A 20,780-nucleotide genomic window follows, 5' to 3' on the forward strand; every position below is an offset into this window, starting at 1 on the left:
CACAAATCTTTCGGCTCACGATTAGACATGAGCACAGTATATCATCCTCAGACGGATGGGCAGTCTGAGCGAACGATCCAAACACTTGAAGACATGCTTAGGGCATGCGTTATAGACTTCGGCAACGGCTGGGAAAAACACCTCCCTTTGGTGGAGTTCTCGTATAATAACAGTTATCACACCAGCATTCAAGCCGCTCCATTCGTGTGACAACCCGTAACTTCGAGATATAAATCGTTCGTGTCGCTCTTGCGAATAAACAGTTTTGCTTATCTATTTTCGACAAATTTAATTTATACTCGTTACTCGTTAGTTGTTGTGTGCAAACTTGTAATCGAAACCAAATCCATATCGTATTAAACTAACTTAAACCGTTTGAACCGAAGTATGTGACTCGTCCGTTGAACCAAATCTATTCCATATAATTTGTACGATTTTAAATCGCATATACATACATTTACGTTAAAACCATTTGCTAAAACATGAAACATATGAACTACAATTTATAGATTATTTTATTAAATAGTCTAATTCTATTTGTTAGTTGTGTTACCCTAACAAACCACACCCCAACCGTCAACTGCATGTTTCTTTCTCTTGGTGATGTGCACTCCCAAGTAAACAGCCCAACCCATTAGCCTTTTTATCAATTGTCATCGGCCCTACCCCTAAAATCCAGTAACCGCCCCCACCCCACATAAATACATATGCATGTATGTATTATGGTAAAAAAAAAAAAAAAGAAACAAACCCTACGGCAATCGGCAGCAATCAGTAGCAGCTTCCTCCACCATCAAGCACACTACCTCTCGTCCTTCTCTCTCCCTTGGCAACCAGAGCACATCACCACTCCTCCGTCACCGATCGCCGGTAAGCCCCGCGTATTCCGTTACTTCGTTTTTTGAACGGGTCGTCTCGGTTTCGGTCCGACGTTATCTTCGTTTTAAGCCTACGTTTTTTGTGTATACATGAAATCATATGCGCTGATGGTTGTGTTCATTTAAATAAAACTGGATCGAGTATTGACTTGTAGTACCGTATGATAGATAGTATTATTACTGTATGAGTAATGTTCATATATGGGCCGATTTGCTATATGGTTAAGTGGTATAGTTGATGCTTGTTAGTTGATAAGAATAATTCATGTTGTTCGATTATAAGTGATGATGACGACTTCCGTTAAACGTTAAACGAATCTGTTCCGGCATACGGCACTTATAGGTTTAAATGGTTGAAGCTCTTAGTGATATTTTTGTGTGACAAGATGATGAGGAAAATCTGAATATGTATGTCTACCATGGATAGTAGAAGCTCTGGTAATGGCCGATTAAAAAAAAAGATGATGTGCTGGGTTCTTAGAAACGTACAACCATAGGTGCCCAAAGTACAACCTGGGCATGCATATTTAAAAGTTTTGTCTATTACTTGTTGAATGCTCATGCCTGTTGATAAGGAATGATATATAGGCTGATGATTTAGTGATTTTATATATGCTGATGATTCCGTTTCTTTTTCAACATAACACCAGGTTGACTAATATTACATGAACATGTATTGCTTGTTACTACCAGGGATTATTAATGTTAAGGAATGATAGTGATTTGTGTTGGGTCAATTAAATGGAATAAATTACATAAAAATTGATTGGGCTTCACACACTAGTTTGGGCCGAATGTATTGACAGATCGTATGCATGTTAGTTGGGCCACGAAAAGTCTGGTTATGATTGCACACGATGCAAACTCTAGAAATTGAAATATTTAGGAATTATAACATGATGATCGCACACTATTGGAACCCCATCCTTTGGCCCAGTTGTACATGTAAAAAGATCCTACTCACACACTATTTGGAAATATGTTTTATGTGTGAAACCACTTATTGTTTGTACACTATTGTGAGATATGTGTGATACATGATTACTCAATACATGTGTGCAATACGTGATTCATTTACGAACGGTCCTAACTAGCGGTAACCGTTATAGGACGCGGTTGATCAAGTTTAGGATAACCATACTAACTACCGAGCAATCTAAGGTGAGTTCACACAGCCAAGGCATGGGTTCCCAGGGGTGGGAATGGGTTGGATTATTTATTTGTGATTACCTAGCACATGGAACTTAGTTATATGATCCTCGGGTGAGGAAGGGTTATTGATAAGATACAACTAGACTAATGGTACTACATTAAACTGATCTTCGCACACACGCCAGGGTTGGCCGCGATAATATGACTAATCTTCGCACACATGCCTAGGAAGGCCGCGAACTATACACTAAACTTCGCACACATGCCGGGTGGCCGCGATACAAATATACATAGTCTAGATTACTTGGGAACTTTCCCAATCTTCGCATACATGCCTAGAGGGCTGCGATACGAACTAATACGATATATGACTTAATGAACGAACACAAGGCTTTCTATACTATTACGATTACTGAACTATTACCTGTGAACTCGCTCAACTAGTTGTTGATCCTCTGCTGCATGCCTTGCAGGACCCTAGGTACTCATGGAGCTTGCACGAGGAGGCGTGGACGTTGTGGGACATGGAGTGTTGAGTTCCATGTTAAACTTATGAACTTTTAACTTATGTTTTGGGTTTTAAACTTTATGCTTCCGCTAATAACTTTAACTTGGTTGAATTGTTTTGACACCAATTATATTGATTGGATTGGACTTTTATTTACTTAAATTATATTGTTCAATATGATTGTTGGCTTGATCCTGGTCATGTCACGCCTCCAAGCGGTGGTACTCCGCGTGTGGATTTTGGGGGTGTGACAATTCGAGGCATTGTACGGGCGTAAATGCCGGTCACCTCTCTGTTGGGCAGAGGTGGGGGATAGTCAGATTACGGGTCCAGAAATTGTAGTGGACGCCACAGAAAGGATAGCACAGATACGACAACGCATGGCGGCAGCACGCGACCGTCAGAAAGCCTACGCGGATAAGCGTAGAAAGCCTTTGGAATTTCAGGTCGGGGACCGGGTTTTACTAAAAGTCTCACCCTGGAAGGGTGTGGTTTGTTTTGGCAAACGGGGCAAACTAAATCCGCGGTATGTCGGACCATTCGAAATCATTGAGAAAATCGGCAAAGTAGCCTACAAGTTGAATCTACCAGCTGAACTCGGGGCAGTTCACAATGTCTTTCATGTGTCGAACTTAAAGAAGTGCCTATCAGATGAAACCCTCATCATTCCTTTTAAAGAACTCACTATCGACGAGCGGTTGCAGTTCGTCGAGGAACCAGTTGAAATCACGGACCGGGATGTAAAGGTCCTCAAAAGCAAGAGAATCCCTCTTGTTCGAGTACGTTGGAACTCCAAACGTGGCCCAGAGTACACCTGGGAACGCGAAGACAGGATGACAGAAAAGTACCCCCAGTTATTCGAAACCAATGCAACCACTACTGTGGCTGAAGCTACTACTTCGGAATTTCGGGACGAAATTCCAGATCAACGGGGGGAGGATGTGACACCCCAGGAAAACCGGTGAACGTTTGAACTTACCTAGCTTCCTCAGTGAGTGCATACCAAATTTCGGGACGAAATTTCTATTTAGTTGGGGATAATGTGACAACTCGAACTTTAGACTTATCTTGTGTAACGTTATATACTTACGTGAACTATATTATTATACGAATGCATGATATAAATGTTATGTGATTTATTGAATGTCGTTATGTGCTTAGTGTATTATGTGTTCGTATGCTAATCGGGCCAAACCGCACAACCATTCCTTGAACGCACAAGCCTTTGGGCCGTGTCACTCGTATCCGATTAGATGGCAGCCCAAGTGGGGGTTGCGGCCCACTCCCCTATTACGCATATACGTATATATGCATGCACACCTCATTAGGGTTTGGTTTTACACAACTTGACAACCTAGAGCACACACAAACTCTCTCTCTCTCTCTCTCTCTTGGAACCGAAGGCAACCCTCTCTCTCGAAGCCCCTTATTCCTTCGAAGCCCTCTATTATCTCGGTTAGTGTTATGTTATCAATTACATGTTAATATGTGTAACTATGTGATATTGTTAATAATTGGACTCCATGATCGGCTAGGGTTTATGCTAGTAACTCGTTTGATGTGTTGTAAATCGGATTGCATGATGTAGAATCAAACCGAATAGATGGTTAATCGGTTGCATGGTTATGAAAATCGGTATTGTATGTTGATGATAATCCACTGATTATGTTATGGCTCGGATTTGTTAACTTATTGATGATTTATTAATCGGCCCCATGGTTGTTAAAATCGGATATGTTTAGTGTTCATGAGGATTTAGGTTAGGGTTCATGCAAAATCATGTTGCTATTGCCTTGTTTGATCTATAGTTGGTTAACCGAATTGTAGGAATGGTGTTAATTGATTAACTGTTAATTGAATTGATAAACAAGGAAACCGATTAATTGGGATTGATTGTGTAAAACTTGGAAATTGTTAGCTGTTGTAACTGATAGCATGAATCACGGGATTTGTTTACTGATCGCACAAGCAGCACAACACGAGACCGAGGTTGCGAGTCCGGATAGCGACTCGAGACCACAACAGCACAAGCCGAAACCATGGTTGCGAGTCCCGTTGCGACTCGTAACCAGACCATGACGAGCCGAGACCATCCCTTGCGACTCGAAACCTCTCGTTGCGACTCGTAAACCCTGTTGCGACTCGAGATCGCCGGTTGCGACTCGAGACCAGTTGTGCACGTACACTGTGTTGGGCCTACACTGTCACGGGCCCAATCGATTGGGCCAAATAATTGGACTTATGCAATTGACTGTTTAATGTATTGGGCCATAAGTATGTTCGGTTGGACTGCTTATGTTAATTGGGCCGAGACCTTTATGTTGGACCTCTTATAAGTTGGGCCGGGTATAGTTCGGGCTTAAGCATTTGAATCGTACAAGTGGTGTACTTAACGTGCTGACTGTTTACGTGCATACGTGTTTGTTTTGATGTATACGTGCATTACTTGAACCGAACCTGACTTATGTGGTAACCCTGTTAGGACGTGGTTAACCACTGTTAGTTCAAGAGTCTTTTATTCGTGTATCTGCCGAGCAAACCAAGGTGAGTTCACACAGCCAAGGCATGGGATTCCCGGGTGGGAATTGGGTTGGAATGATTTGATATGGAATGATTACTCGTACTTACGCAATCACTAGACTATAGACCATCGTCCTCAGGATAGTCAGGACACGTTACGTAAATCCTGCGTAACCCGGTAATTGCCAATTGTCTCCCGGGTCGGGAGGACACGTTACGTAAATCCTGCGTAACCCAATACCTTCTACTGTCTTCCGGGTCGGAAGGACACGCTGTGTAAATCCTGCGCAGCCCCCACGCGTACCACTGTCCTCGGGGAAGGGCACGTCACGTAAATCCTGCGTGACCCTGTACGTATTCCTGTTCTCGGTTTAAGAAGAACACATGGTTGGAAATAGTCTAGTAAGTACCATAATGGGAAGCCCCGTTATAAAGGATAAACGTGAGAATTCCTCACCAATAGAATATTCTTGCTTGGGAAGCCTTATTAGATGAACTTTTTTTTTTGGGTAAAGGGTTACCCCGGTGATTCTATATATTCACAAACACATAAAAACAAGTAGTATGGAGAGTCCATACTAGTTCTAACATGGGACAACCCCCCATGAAAGTAAACCAGAAAGAACCAGAAAACAAGCACGCAAACAAAACCACTAGACAAACATCTAGACTAAATAACTTAGACACCTATCAATACAGACTAGCCCGCGTCTTCTAGCATCCCATCCTCATGAATATCCCACAGCTCTAGAAAGCGTCTAACTTTATCCATTCTTTTGTACTTTACTCCCATAAGTTTGTATCGAACAGTCTGAAGAATCAAGGAGGTAATAGTATCCGGAGGTCTTGTTTGATTTTTAAACAGTCTAGCATTACGCTCTTGCCAAATGAAGTATGCTGAAGCTGCAACTGTGAGGCGACTAGAGTAATTGAAAACCGATTTAGACGCTCCTCTCGCTAAGAGCCAATTTATCACATCAGTCCACTTCGGTTCGACAGTGGCCATATTCACCTTATCCCTAACTGAGAGCCAAATCTGAGTCGAGAACTTACATTCGAAAAACAGATGCTCGAGAGAGTCATTATTTTCGAAACACAATAAACAGCACATCATGTTCATATTCTTTCTTCTCGACAAATCCCATTGAAGAATTTTATCCTGAGTCAAGAGTTTCCTACGCATGATAAGCCACATAAGGAACGCATGCCGAGGAATGCATTGAGAAAACCAAACCACTTTCCCCCATTCTACTTCCGTCTCCCTGGCACGGATAGAATCCCACACGCACGCAGACGAATACTCAAACGATTTATCCCCATCCTTCCAAAGAAGACGGTCTCTACGGTTCGGAGTAAGCCGTAAGGTATCAAGCTGAATCAAAACCGGAAATAAATCTCTCCAAGCCTCAGGCCACTTCCACGAGCCATCCGCCCAGACATTACTGACCGAATCCTGAATGGAAAACCCAGCAGCATGAATAATACGAGGAGATATGAATATGGCTAAAGGGCCGCACTCACACCAACGGTCATACCAAGCGGATGTCATCCCCCCGTCACCAAGTTTTGACCAAATAAAATTCCTAATAATTGGTCGTAACTGCAAAATCTTCCTCCAACTCCAGCAACACACTGAAGGAATCCTGCACTCCCAGAAGTTAGAATTCCTTAACCTGTTAGAGTATATCCATTGCACCCAAAGAGAATCCCGCTTGGTAATAATACTCCATATATGAGAAACCATAAGAGCCTTATTGACATCTTGAATCCTTCGCAACCCAAGCCCTCCTTCGTATTTCGGCTTACATATAGAGTTCCACGAAACCTTAGTTTTCCCTCTTTGAAATGAAGTATCTTGCGACCACAGAAAATTTCTCATTTTTGTTTCTAACTCCTTGATAACTCTAGCCGGAAGAATTAACACGGAAGCCCAAAAAATGTGCATAGAAGATAAGACAGAGAGCATCAGCTGTAGCCTACCCGCAAAAGACAAAAGGCGATTCTTCCAATTTAAAATACGCTTCTCCAATCTCTCAATTAAAATACTACAGTCTTTGTATAAGAGCCTAGTTGAAATCAACGGGACCCCCAAATACCTGACCGGTAACTCACCTTCAACAAACGGCATGATTCCTAGAATAGCCTCCTTAACATGTTGCGGAACATTACAAAAAAAGCTGGTACTCTTTTGAACATTTGGAATCAAGCCCGACATATGAGAAAATTGAGAAAGAGCATTCATAATACATGAAACCGACCTCACGTCCCCCCTAGCAAACAGAAACAAATCATCCGCAAAGCACAGGTTGATAATGCGTTGACGTTGGCATTTGTTATGGAACCTGAAAGATGAATCAATAGAAGAGGCATGTTGTAACTGACACGTCAAAACTTCCATCACCAATGTGAATAGGTAAGGAGATATAGGGTCTCCTTGTCGGAGGCCCCGTTTGCCCTTGAAATAACCATGAACACTACCATTCACACAAATAGAATACGATGGAGTAGAGACACAAAGCATGATCCACTTAATCATCAACTGATTGAAGCCGAAACCCAGCAAAACATCTTCAAGAAATTTCCAATCCACAGTGTCGTAAGCCTTTTGGATGTCAACCTTAAATGCACACCTAGGAGGGCCATAATCTTTATGATAATTATGCATTAATTCCTGCGTGAGGAGAATATTGTCCGATATTTTCCTACCAGGAACGAAGGCTGATTGATTAATACTAACAATGTCATTAAGGGCCACCTTCAAACGATCCGACAGAATTTTACTGATGCACTTGTAAATAACATTACAACAAGCAATGGGTCGAAAATCTTTTACCGTAGCAGGGGTAGTCATTTTCGGTAATAGCACAATAAGAGTATGATTTATCTCTTGAAGCAACCGGCCTGCATTAAAAAAATCCATAACGGCATTTGTAACATCCGTTCCAACAATATCCCACGAGCTCTTGAAGAAGGCCGCTGTGTAGCCATCGGGACCCGGAGCTTTATCATTACCAATAGCAAAAATAGCCGATTTTACCTCCTCCACTGTAATAGACCGAACCATGAAATCCGCAACGTTCCGGCTTAGACGGTTATGAAACATCTCCGGCGACAGAACCGAAGACGTATCCCCTTCACTCCCTAAGAACGTCTCATAAAAATTGACAAAAGCTTCCGGAACTGCCTGACCTTCACAAAACATCCCATTTACATCCGTAATGCCTTCAATACGAGTTCGATGGTTTCTAGATTTCAGAGACAAATGAAAAAATTTTGAGTTGGCATCCCCCGCTCGTAACCAAGCCACTTTAGATTTTTGCTTTAGAAATCTTTCCTCATCCAGGCACGCTTCTTGAAATGCACGAGTAGCCGCGACTTCTTCACGTCTAGCATTTTCATTGAACGGATCTTTCTCTACATCCCTCTGAATGGCATCCAATTTCCCACGCAACTCTTCTACCTTTTTATGAAGATTACCCTGCTTAAATAAAAGAGATCTAAGAGGAGACTTAAGAGCACGAAGCTTTTTGACCAAACGGAATTGATGCACTCCCGAAATTGCCAGATCCCAATTATTCTTAACCACATCCAAATAACCCGGCTTATAAACCAAAAAGTTTGCAAACTTGAAAGAACTTGCTTTTCTCCTTACTGTCTTGTTGATTCTAAGAATGCACGGGCAATGGTCCGATACACGATATGGTTGAAACATCGCCACCGCTTCCGGGTAGTCACTAACAAATTGAATGTTGCTCATGGCTCTATCGATCTTCTTTAGTAAACCAACCCCTTTCTTTGGCTTTTGAGTCCACGTGAAGTGGAACCCTATGCTTTTAATATCTGCCACTTGAAGCTGATTAACGCACTCTTGAAAGTCCCGCATACTAGCAGAGATATTAAAGGATCCCATTGATTTATCTTCCAAATTCAACGCAGAGTTGAAATCACCCATTAAAATCCAAGGTTGATTACCCACCAGAATTTTATGTCTAATCAAATGGCTCCACAAATCTCTCCTCGTAATATAGGAATTAGAAGCATAAACAATCGAACAGAAAATAACCTTTTTGTCGCTTTTAATCGTCATTTGAACATGTATCACTTGAGAAGTTTGAGCTAAAACCATTATATCAAAGACATCCGGATCCCATCCAATAATGATACGTGTACCTCTGTCACAATAGCCACCATTAGACGTCCATTCCCAATTCCGGAATACTGAACTGCACACTTTATCAAGTTTATTAATGTCTACATGAGACTCGAGAATCGCACACAAACTAACCCCATTTTCCTTCACCACCTGACGAACCTCATTTTGCTTGAGAGGGCGGTTCAACCCCCTAATATTCCATGTAGCCAGACTAACCATCAGTAACCATCGGAGAAGGAGTGCTTGCCCCTTTAGAGTTACTCGATTTTGACGATTCACCTACCAGGAATTCGTTCGTCTCATTGTAAATTTCTATCACCTCCTCATCATCAGAGTCATCATATCCATCTCCGTTATGTTGTTTGCTACTTTGCCCTTCATCCGCATCAGCTGAATTTAACACCTCAAACGGGTTTGAGGATTGAAAACCCGTTGAAATTGATTTAAGTTTCACATCAGCTTTACGACTATTAGAGATCGGTCTATACTCAAACTTTGGTTTCGGTTTTGGTATGTTAATACCCGTTTTCCTGGCCACTGTGACAACTCGAATTTCTAAGATTTTATTTCGTATTTATTGCACGTTCATGTAATTGCACAATTGATTTCCATGAAATTATATATGTTTTGATTGTTTGATTGTGTATAGTTGTTGGTTATTTGTGAAACTTGTCAAATATGAGATGGTGTGCATTTGTAAAATATAATACTTAGGGATGTAAGTGGTAATTAGTGAAATCCTAGATACTTAACCCTAATCTAAACTTCACTAATCACTTTACACAAGAATTCAAGCACGTACTCTCATTTCTTTGGCTCCCTAGCAATCATCACCATCATCATTGGCACTAGATAATCATCACACTTGATTTCTCTTCCTCTAGAATCATTCAAGGTAATTGTTTAATCATTGTTCATGATTGATTGTTGATTGATTTCTTGATTTTGTGTTCATGGAAAACCCTAATTGCTCATGTGATATTCTGTGATTTAAATCCTGGATAGTTGAAATTACAATGATGATTAGATGCATGCTTGATAGATATCATTGTGATAATTGTTGTGGTTTATCAATTGATCAAATAAACTTGTCTGCCGTCAATACAATTGGAATTAGGGTTTGTTTGAATGATAAGTGTAACTGTTCTGATCATATTGATTCTGTGAGAATTGAAATTCACGCATGATTTGATAGTCTGAGTTTAATATGTTGTATAAGGTCCGAATTTAATAAATCCCTCATGGTCCGAGTTTAAATTAATCAATTGGTCCGAACATAATGGACTTGTTTGGTCCGAGTTTAATTGGACCATCATGGTCCGAGTTTATATAATTGATGATGGTCCGAGTATAAATGGACCCTAGTGGACCGAGTTTAATTGCATGCTAGTCCGAGTTTAATTGGTGAAGTATAGTCCGACTTTAAATGATTGGTTTAGTCCGAGTTTAATTGAATGGACCTTGGTCCGAGTATAATAAACTTGATTCGGTCCGAGTATAATGAATATTGATTCGGTCCGAGTATAACAAACATCAATTGGTCCGAGTATAATTATTTGATATGGTCCGAATATAATTACAACATGGTCCGAGTTTAATGATTTGTGGTGGTCCGAGTTTAAGTGATTTGACATTGGGCCGAGTATAATGAATGCATGTTGGACCGAGTTTAAAGCATGATCAACCAAGTCCGAATTTAGATGTGATGATATGTTTGAGGATGTATGATGATTACATGTACTATACAAGTTCTGAACAGGGGAGACCCCCCCCCCATACTTGCCTGAGTTTTTGAGAGATTGCATGATCCTGTATATGTTCATAAGAATTACGTGAATTGCATGAATGGATTAACTGTTACGTGATACATGATTGATACATGATATTGGCTGTCAAGCACTATACGACATTAGATTACATGCGTATCATTGCGAACATGAACTGATTTGTTATACGTGCAAACAATAGGACTTGATTAATTACTTGTGAGTGCATAACCTAGCATACCGAGCAAACCAAGGTGAGTTCACACTCTTACCAAGGCATGGGATTCCCGGGGTGTTGGGAATGGGATTGAAAGGTTGATTAGATACACTATTGACACTATGACTAGACTACCACATTACTATCCTCGGACGTGAAGGATACTTATACTGATCACTATCCTCGGATGTGAAGGATACTTATACTGATCACTATCCTCGGTTGTGAAGGATACCTATAGTTACGAGTAGTCTAGTGGTTATACAACGTGGAACACCACCACCAATAACGTGGAACACCACCACCAATAACGTGGAACACCACCACCAATAACGTGGAACACCACCACCAATAACGTGGAACACCACCACCAATAACGTGGAACACCACCACCAATAGAACATACAAACGGCCCAGTAGAGCCACCTGTTACAAACGAACTTACTATTACGCATTTACTTTCTGTGAACTCGCTCAACTAGTTTGTTGATCATTCTGTTACATGCCTTGCAGATCGTTAGGTACTTGGAGCTTGCACTGGAGAAGCGGGTCGTTGTGGACAAGGATCGTGGCTTTTCTGTTGAGCTATTATGACACTTAAAACTGTTAACTACTACTGGTTTATTTACTATGCTTCCGCTACATTTTGAAACGATGATTTGTTTGATCACCTTTTGTATTGAATGGATGGTTTTCAGTTATTTTACTTAATATTAAATGCATGTTCAATATGATTGGTGGCTTGATCCTGGTCAGTCACGCTCTCAAGCGGTGATACTCCGCAGGTGGATTTTGGGGGTGTGACAGATTGGTATCAGAGCCATTGGTTATAGAGAACTTGGTTTTAATATGGAAAAACGTTTTTATTAAAACCAGACTATAACCAGAACAGTGCTCTCAACGATCCACAACGACGCTTCGCTCCACGTGCAAGACTCAACTTCCTAGGTAATAAGGTTTATGTTTATTGCCTACATGCTAGAATTTGCATAGAACTTTGCTCGTAGTATGCTTACATTACCTTGCTCACAACTTGACATTGCATGAGAATACTTATGTGCTTACACTCTTCTGTCATCGCACTATTCGCGAACCTTTCTCACTTATGTTGCCTTTGATGTGAAGATCAATGGCCGCATGAATTACCATGACTCAAGCCCAGCTAGAGGCTCTCGTTGCTGCGGCAGTTGCAGCTGCACAAGCAGGTAGTGTACCCTGCAGTATAGACACTAGGATCCTTAGATCCTACATTAATTCTTGTACTTAACTTTGCCCTATTCATACACAATAGGTCAACCCGCTCAGCAACAACCTGGGTGCACATTCAAGAATTTCATGGACTGTCGTCCTAGCTCGTTCAGTGGCACGGAGGGGGCAGTTGGACTCCTCCACTGGTTTGAAAAGCTCGAGTCGGTTTTCGAAATGTGTGAATGCCCTGAGGCTCGCAGGGTGAAGTTCGCCACTGGCACACTTGAAGGGATTGCGCTCACTTGGTGGAACGCACAAGTGCAGATCTTAGGGTTGGCAGCTGCTAACGCCACACCCTGGAATGAATTCAAAGAACTGATCAAGAGGGAATACTGCACTAGAGAAGACATTCACAAGTTGGAGGACGAGTTGTATAACTTGAAGATGGTTGGTTCGGAAATCGAAGCTTACACCAAGAGATCAAATGAGTTGGCTGTGTTATGTCCAACTATGGTGGACCCTCCATACAAGCGAATTGAGTTGTATCTTAAAGGTTTGGCACCGGAAATACAGAGCCACGTTACCTCGGCTAACCTCAACAACATCCAGGAAATCCAGCGTCTCGCTCATCGCATCACCGATCAGGCAGTGGATCAGAACAAACTGCCAAAGCGTATCAGTGCTACTGCTACCACTACTGCTTCTACTACACTTGCTACACCCAGTGAAAGTAAGAGAAAATGGGATGGGGATTCTAGCAAGGGGTCAGCTTCAGTACAGTCACAAGCTCAGCAGCGAAAGACAGACAGTTACCAGAGTCCAAGTCAGCACTCCTCAGGCAGCCACAGACAGGGAGGGTATCGAGGAAACCTTCCAAAGTGTAACACCTGCAACAAACATCACAGTGGCCAGTGTAATAAGGTTCGTTGTCAAAGATGCCTCAAGATGGGTCATGAGGCCAAAGATTGTAGAAGCGCTCGACCTGCGAACCAGAACCAGCAGCAGCTACCAGCACAGCAGAATCAGCAACAGGGCAACAAGGGGTGCTATAATTGCGGTGCAGAGGGTCACTTCAAAAGGCATTGCCCTCAGTTGAACAGGAACCAGAACAACAACAATCACAACAACAATCAGGGCAACGGGAACAATAACAACAACAACGGGGGAAACAACAACAACAACGGCAATGAAGCTCGTGGTCGTGCTTTTGTGTTGGGTCGAGGAGATGCAGTGAATGATCCCAATGTGGTTATGGGTAAGTTTCTTCTCGACGATATTTATGTTACTGTCTTATTTGATTCGGGTGCTGATACAAGCTATATGTCATTGAAAATGAGTAAATTATTAAAACGTACACCAACACCCCTAGACACCAAACACGTCGTAGAGCTAGCCAATGGTAAAAGTGTAGAAGCCGCACAGGTAGTCAAGGGTTGTAGTATTGTTCTCGCGGGTCAGACTTTCTCGATTGATCTCATACCCATAGTTTTGGGTAGTTTCGACGTCGTCATCGGTATGGATTGGCTATCCCAACATCATGCGGAGATCTTATGCAAAGAAAAAGTTATTCGTATTCCTCGCTCCAGTCAGGAACCTCTCGAAGTACAAGGTGACAAGAGTGGTGTTGTGGTTGGCATCATCTCTTACTTAAAGGCGCAGAAATGTTTACGAAAGGGACATACTGCCATTCTGGCACTTGTCACTGACTCATCAGCAAAGGAAAAGAAGCTGGAGGATATACCAGTTGTGCGTGATTTTCCTCAAGTGTTTCCTGAAGATTTACCTGGTTTACCTCCTCATCGTCAAGTCGAGTTTCAGATTGAGTTAGCTCCTGGAGCAGCACCAATAGCCCGCGCACCGTATCGTTTAGCTCCAACCGAATTGGAAGAACTGTCGAAGCAGCTACAAGAGCTCTTGGAAAAGGGCTTTATTCGTCCAAGCTCTTCACCTTGGGGAGCTCCAGTGTTATTTGTGAAAAAGAAGGATGGCACTTTCAGAATGTGCATCGATTATCGCGAGCTGAACAAGGTCACAGTGAAGAACCGTTATCCTCTTCCGCGCATAGATGACCTATTCGACCAGTTGCAAGGGTCGTGTTACTATTCCAAGATTGATTTAAGGTCAGGGTATCATCAGCTGAGAGTCCGGGATGAGGACGTCTCCAAAACCGCTTTCAGAACTCGCTACGGTCATTACGAGTTTCTCGTCATGCCATTCGGGCTTACGAACGCGCCTGCAGTCTTTATGGATCTTATGAACAGGGTGTGCAAACCCTATCTCGACAAGTTCGTCATTGTTTTCATCGACGACATTTTGATTTACTCCAAGAGTCAGGAGGAGCACGAGCAGCACTTACGCCTTATCTTGGAACTTCTTCGAAAGGAGCAACTGTACGCAAAGTTTTCAAAATGCGACTTCTGGCTTCGTGAAGTCCACTTCTTAGGCCATGTGGTAAACAGGGATGGGATTCATGTCGATCCATCCAAGGTTGATTCGATCAGAAACTGGCCAGCACCACGTACACCGACAGAGATACGCCAATTCTTGGGTTTGGCGGGTTACTACAGGCGATTTATTAAAGACTTCTCCAAGATCGCGCAACCACTTACTATGCTAACACAGAAAGGTGTCGTTTACAGATGGGGTAATACGCAAGAGACCGCTTTTCAGTACTTAAAGGATAGGCTTTGCAGCGCACCTATTCTCTCGTTGCCGGAGGGCACGGATGACTTCGTGGTTTATTGTGACGCATCGATACAGGGGCTTGGTTGTGTATTGATGCAGCGGGATAAAGTTATAGCCTACGCTTCTCGGCAACTCAAGGTTCATGAACGGAATTATACGACGCATGATCTAGAGCTTGGAGCTGTTGTTTTCGCGCTTAAGATATGGCGACACTACCTGTACGGTACCAAGTGCACGATTTACACCGATCACAGGAGTCTCGAGCATATTCTTAAGCAAAAGGATTTGAATATGCGTCAACGGAGATGGGTTGAACTTCTAAACGACTATGAATGCGCCATCAAGTATCATCCAGGCAAGGCCAATGTTGTGGCTGATGCCCTCAGTCGGAAAGACACCCTACCTAAGCGCGTGCGAGCGCTACAGCTTACTATTCAGTCCAGTCTTCCTGCACAGATACGAGCTGCTCAGTTAGAAGCACTGAAACCCGAAAACGTCAAAGCTGAAGCCTTACGCGGCTCAAGGCAACGCATGGAACAAAAGGAAGACGGCGCCTACTATGTAACGGGGCGTATTTGGGTCCCACTTTATGGCGGTTTACGCGAACTTGTAATGGATGAAGCTCACAAGTCTCGCTATTCGGTACATCCAGGGTCGGATAAAATGTACCACGACATCAGCACTACTTATTGGTGGCCTAGTATGAAGGCTCACATCGCTACGTATGTTGGAAAATGCTTAACCTGTGCGAGAGTCAAGGTTGAATATCAGAAACCAGCTGGTCTACTTCAGCAGCCTAAGATACCACAGTGGAAATGGGAAGAAATTTCCATGGATTTTGTTACAGGCTTACCTAGATCCCAGCGTGGGAATGACACTATTTGGGTAATCGTTGATCGACTCACAAAGTCTGCTCACTTCTTGGCTATCAAAGAAACGGATAAGTTTTCTACCTTAGCAGACATCTACTTGAAAGAAGTTGTTTCGAGGCACGGAGTGCCCACCTCTATTATTTCGGATCGCGATGCACGATTCACGTCAGAGCTTTGGCAAGCGATGCACAAATCTTTCGGCTCACGTTTAGACATGAGCACAGCATATCATCCTCAGACGGATGGGCAGTCTGAGCGAACTATCCAAACTCTAGAAGACATGCTTCGAGCGTGTGTCATCGATTTCGGCAACGGCTGGGAAAAACACCTCCCTTTAGTGGAGTTTTCATACAATAACAGTTACCACACCAGCATTCAAGCCGCTCCATTTGAGGCATTGTACGGACGTAAATGCCGGTCACCTCTCTGTTGGGCAGAGGTGGGGGATAGTCAAATTACGGGTCCAGAGATTGTTGTGGACGCCACAGAAAAGATTGCGCAGATACGACAACGCATGGCGGCAGCACGCGACCGTCAGAAAGCCTACGCGGACAAGCGTAGAAAGCCATTGGAATTTGAGGTCGGGGACCGGGTTTTATTGAAAGTTTCACCCTGGAAGGGTGTGGTTCGATTTGGTAAACGAGGCAAACTGAATCCGCGGTACGTCGGACCATTCGAAATCTTAGAAAAGATTGGCAAAGTAGCCTACAGATTAAACCTACCTCCTGAACTCGGTGCAGTTCACAATGTATTTCACGTGTCGAATCTGAAGAAATGCCTATCAGATGAGACCCTTATAGTTCCTTTTAAGGAACTCACTATCGACGAGCGGTTGCAGTTCGTCGAGGAACCAGTTGAAATCACGGACCGGGATGTTAAGGTCCTCAAGCACAAGAGAATCCCTCTTGTTCGAGTTCGTTGGAACTCCCGACGTGGCCCAGAGTACACCTGGGAACGCGAAGACCAAATGAAGGAAAAGTATCCCCAGTTATTCGAAACCAATGCATCCACTACTGAGGCTGAAGCTACTACTACTGAATTTCGGGACGAAATTCCAAATCAACGGGGGGATGATGTGACACCCCAGGAAAACCAGTAAACGATGTAACTTACCTAGCTTCCTCAGTGAGTGCGTACCAAATTTCGGGACGAAATTTCTTTTAAGTTGGGGATAATGTGACAACTCGAATTTCTAAGATTTTATTTCGTATTTATTGCACGTTCATGTAATTGAACAATTGATTTCCATGAAATTATATATGTTTTGATTGTTTGATTGTGTATAGTTGTTGGTTATTTGTGAAACTTGTCAAATATGAGATGGTGTGCATTTGTAAAATATAATACTTAGGGATGTAAGTGGTAATTAGTGAAATCCTAGATACTTAACCCTAATCTAAACTTCACTAATCACTTTACACAAGAATTCAAGCACGTACTCTCATTTCTTTGGCTCCCTAGCAATCATCACCATCATCATTGGCACTAGATAATCATCACACTTGATTTCTCTTCCTCTAGAATCATTCAAGGTAATTGTTTAATCATTGTTCATGATTGATTGTTGATTGATTTCTTGATTTTGTGTTCATGGAAAACCCTAATTGCTCATGTGATATTCTGTGATTTAAATCCTGGATAGTTGAAATTACAATGATGATTAGATGCATGCTTGATAGATATCATTGTGATAATTGTTGTGGTTTATCAATTGATCAAATAAACTTGTCTGCCGTCAATACAATTGGAATTAGGGTTTGTTTGAATGATAAGTGTAACTGTTCTGATCATATTGATTCTGTGAGAATTGAAATTCACGCATGATTTGATAGTCTGAGTTTAATATGTTGTATAAGGTCCGAATTTAATAAATCCCTCATGGTCCGAGTTTAAATTAATCAATTGGTCCGAACATAATGGACTTGTTTGGTCCGAGTTTAATTGGACCATCATGGTCCGAGTTTATATAATTGATGATGGTCCGAGTATAAATGGACCCTAGTGGACCGAGTTTAATTGCATGCTAGTCCGAGTTTAATTGGTGAAGTATAGTCCGACTTTAAATGATTGGTTTAGTCCGAGTTTAATTGAATGGACCTTGGTCCGAGTATAATAAACTTGATTCGGTCCGAGTATAATGAATATTGATTCGGTCCGAGTATAACAAACATCAATTGGTCCGAGTATAATTATTTGATATGGTCCGAATATAATTACAACATGGTCCGAGTTTAATGATTTGTGGTGGTCCGAGTTTAAGTGATTTGACATTGGGCCGAGTATAATGAATGCATGTTGGACCGAGTTTAAAGCATGATCAACCAAGTCCGAATTTAGATGTGATGATATGTTTGAGGATGTATGATGATTACATGTACTATACAAGTTCTGAACAGGGGAGACCCCCCCCCATACTTGCCTGAGTTTTTGAGAGATTGCATGATCCTGTATATGTTCATAAGAATTACGTGAATTGCATGAATGGATTAACTGTTACGTGATACATGATTGATACATGATATTGGCTGTCAAGCACTATACGACATTAGATTACATGCGTATCATTGCGAACATGAACTGATTTGTTATACGTGCAAACAATAGGACTTGATTAATTACTTGTGAGTGCATAACCTAGCATACCGAGCAAACCAAGGTGAGTTCACACTCTTACCAAGGCATGGGATTCCCGGGGTGTTGGGAATGGGATTGAAAGGTTGATTAGATACACTATTGACACTATGACTAGACTACCACATTACTATCCTCGGACGTGAAGGATACTTATACTGATCACTATCCTCGGATGTGAAGGATACTTATACTGATCACTATCCTCGGTTGTGAAGGATACCTATAGTTACGAGTAGTCTAGTGGTTATACAACGTGGAACACCACCACCAATAACGTGGAACACCACCACCAATAACGTGGAACACCACCACCAATAACGTGGAACACCACCACCAATAACGTGGAACACCACCACCAATAACGTGGAACACCACCACCAATAGAACATACAAACGGCCCAGTAGAGCCACCTGTTACAAACGAACTTACTATTACGCATTTACTTTCTGTGAACTCGCTCAACTAGTTTGTTGATCATTCTGTTACATGCCTTGCAGATCGTTAGGTACTTGGAGCTTGCACTGGAGAAGCGGGTCGTTGTGGACAAGGATCGTGGCTTTTCTGTTGAGCTATTATGACACTTAAAACTGTTAACTACTACTGGTTTATTTACTATGCTTCCGCTACATTTTGAAACGATGATTTGTTTGATCACCTTTTGTATTGAATGGATGGTTTTCAGTTATTTTACTTAATATTAAATGCATGTTCAATATGATTGGTGGCTTGATCCTGGTCAGTCACGCTCTCAAGCGGTGATACTCCGCAGGTGGATTTTGGGGGTGTGACAGCCACTTTCTTGTTATGCACACCCATATATCCATCATCATCAATTTTAGGAGTAGACTTTGTCTTCGATCTACCTTGATTAGCTATCGTAGTACCACCTTTTTGAACAGCAGGTTTCGGCTTCTTAGGACAAGACTCATTAGAGTGACCAAAGACACAACATGACGAGCATCTTAAAGGATTCCATTCGTATTCAACGTACATAGTTTCCTTCGTAAAGCCGTCTCCATTCAGATTGGGAATCGCCATAGTTATTCTTTCTTTAAGCTCTTTTTCCGCTGTCACCTCCACAAGGGCCCGAGCAAAACTACTACGACCCCAATTATCTACACACATAGACGTTGTGTACGAATCAAGCATGTTCGGCTCACCTATGGTAGTTGCAATCATACTAAGGCCATCTTCCGTGTACGCCGCTATCGGGACTTCATGAACTTTCACCCACAGTTGAACTTTCTTAACTTCCTTTTTCTCTAACTTGGTATTAGGAGTCCATTCTTGAAGAAAAAATGGTTGCGATCTTATCAGCCACGGGCCAGCAGCTAGAGCATCCAACATCCCTTTCCGGTCTTCGAACTTAAAAAAGAAAAAACCATTCGCGTTCATCATTGACTTCTGCAATCCAAATTTTTTCCAGTTAACCTTGACAAAGTAATCAACGGCAGGGAACGCAATTCGGTCACCCAAAAAATATCCAAACAAGGTATTCGCTAGCTTGTCTTGAACTACCCGAACAGATTCCACAGGAAGAACAATGTCACAATCTTCATGTTGCACCGAACAAGCAAGAGACCTGAAATTCACTTGTTGCACCTTTTGATTTTTCACCAAATCCGCGTAGGAAGCAGGTTTAGACACATCCGTATTCTTGTTACCCATAAAACCCTGATCAGCCGCCATGACATTCCCTTCATAAGCCGAGCCATATTTTCCTGAATTCCTAGGGTTTGCATGGGGATCGAAATCCGCCTCCATAACACTTCCTCCATAAGCCGAACCAGACTTCATTTCCACAGGTTTTGAGATTTCCAACAAACCATCAATCACCGAATGATTGTTGGTAGAGTAAATACCTCGTCTAGGGAACAGATTATTCCCCTCGATGTTCGTCACCCGTAACCCTATCCCACAGACAGGTGGTGATTTTTCTTCCGACCCTGGAGGGATACCATCCTCCATCGTACCATCACTTCTACCCTCCATGCACACGTAACAGCAACTGAAACAACCACTCTAGCCGACGAAAACGAAAAACAGAAACCCTAAACCTGAAACCCTAGCGCCGATATCAATCCTTAACTCATTAATCCAGTGTATCAATCTAGCTAAATTAATCTCAGTTAACCGCGACCAATAACAACCAGATTAATATGAAAAGAATCTCAAATCAGCAACTATGGCGGCGATTGAGAAAGAA

The 20,780-nt window shown here is 42.3% G+C and overlaps 1 protein-coding gene across 1 annotated transcript; it reads right to left on the minus strand.

The window, feature by feature from the left end:
- Positions 1–5,758: 5,758 nt before the first annotated feature.
- On the minus strand, positions 5,759–20,566 carry LOC110891434. Its single transcript, XM_022139130.1, has 3 exons — positions 19,438–20,566; positions 9,531–9,766; positions 5,759–9,460 (listed from the first exon to the last, which is right to left on the minus strand). The coding sequence occupies exons 1-3, from the start codon at positions 20,564–20,566 to the stop codon at positions 5,759–5,761; spliced, it is 5,067 nt and encodes a 1,688-aa protein (XP_021994822.1).
- Positions 20,567–20,780: the final 214 nt, after the last annotated feature.

The sequence above is a fragment of the Helianthus annuus genome, chromosome 2 (genome assembly GCF_002127325.2).
Source record: "Helianthus annuus cultivar XRQ/B chromosome 2, HanXRQr2.0-SUNRISE, whole genome shotgun sequence".
Classification (NCBI taxonomy): domain Eukaryota; kingdom Viridiplantae; phylum Streptophyta; class Magnoliopsida; order Asterales; family Asteraceae; genus Helianthus; species Helianthus annuus.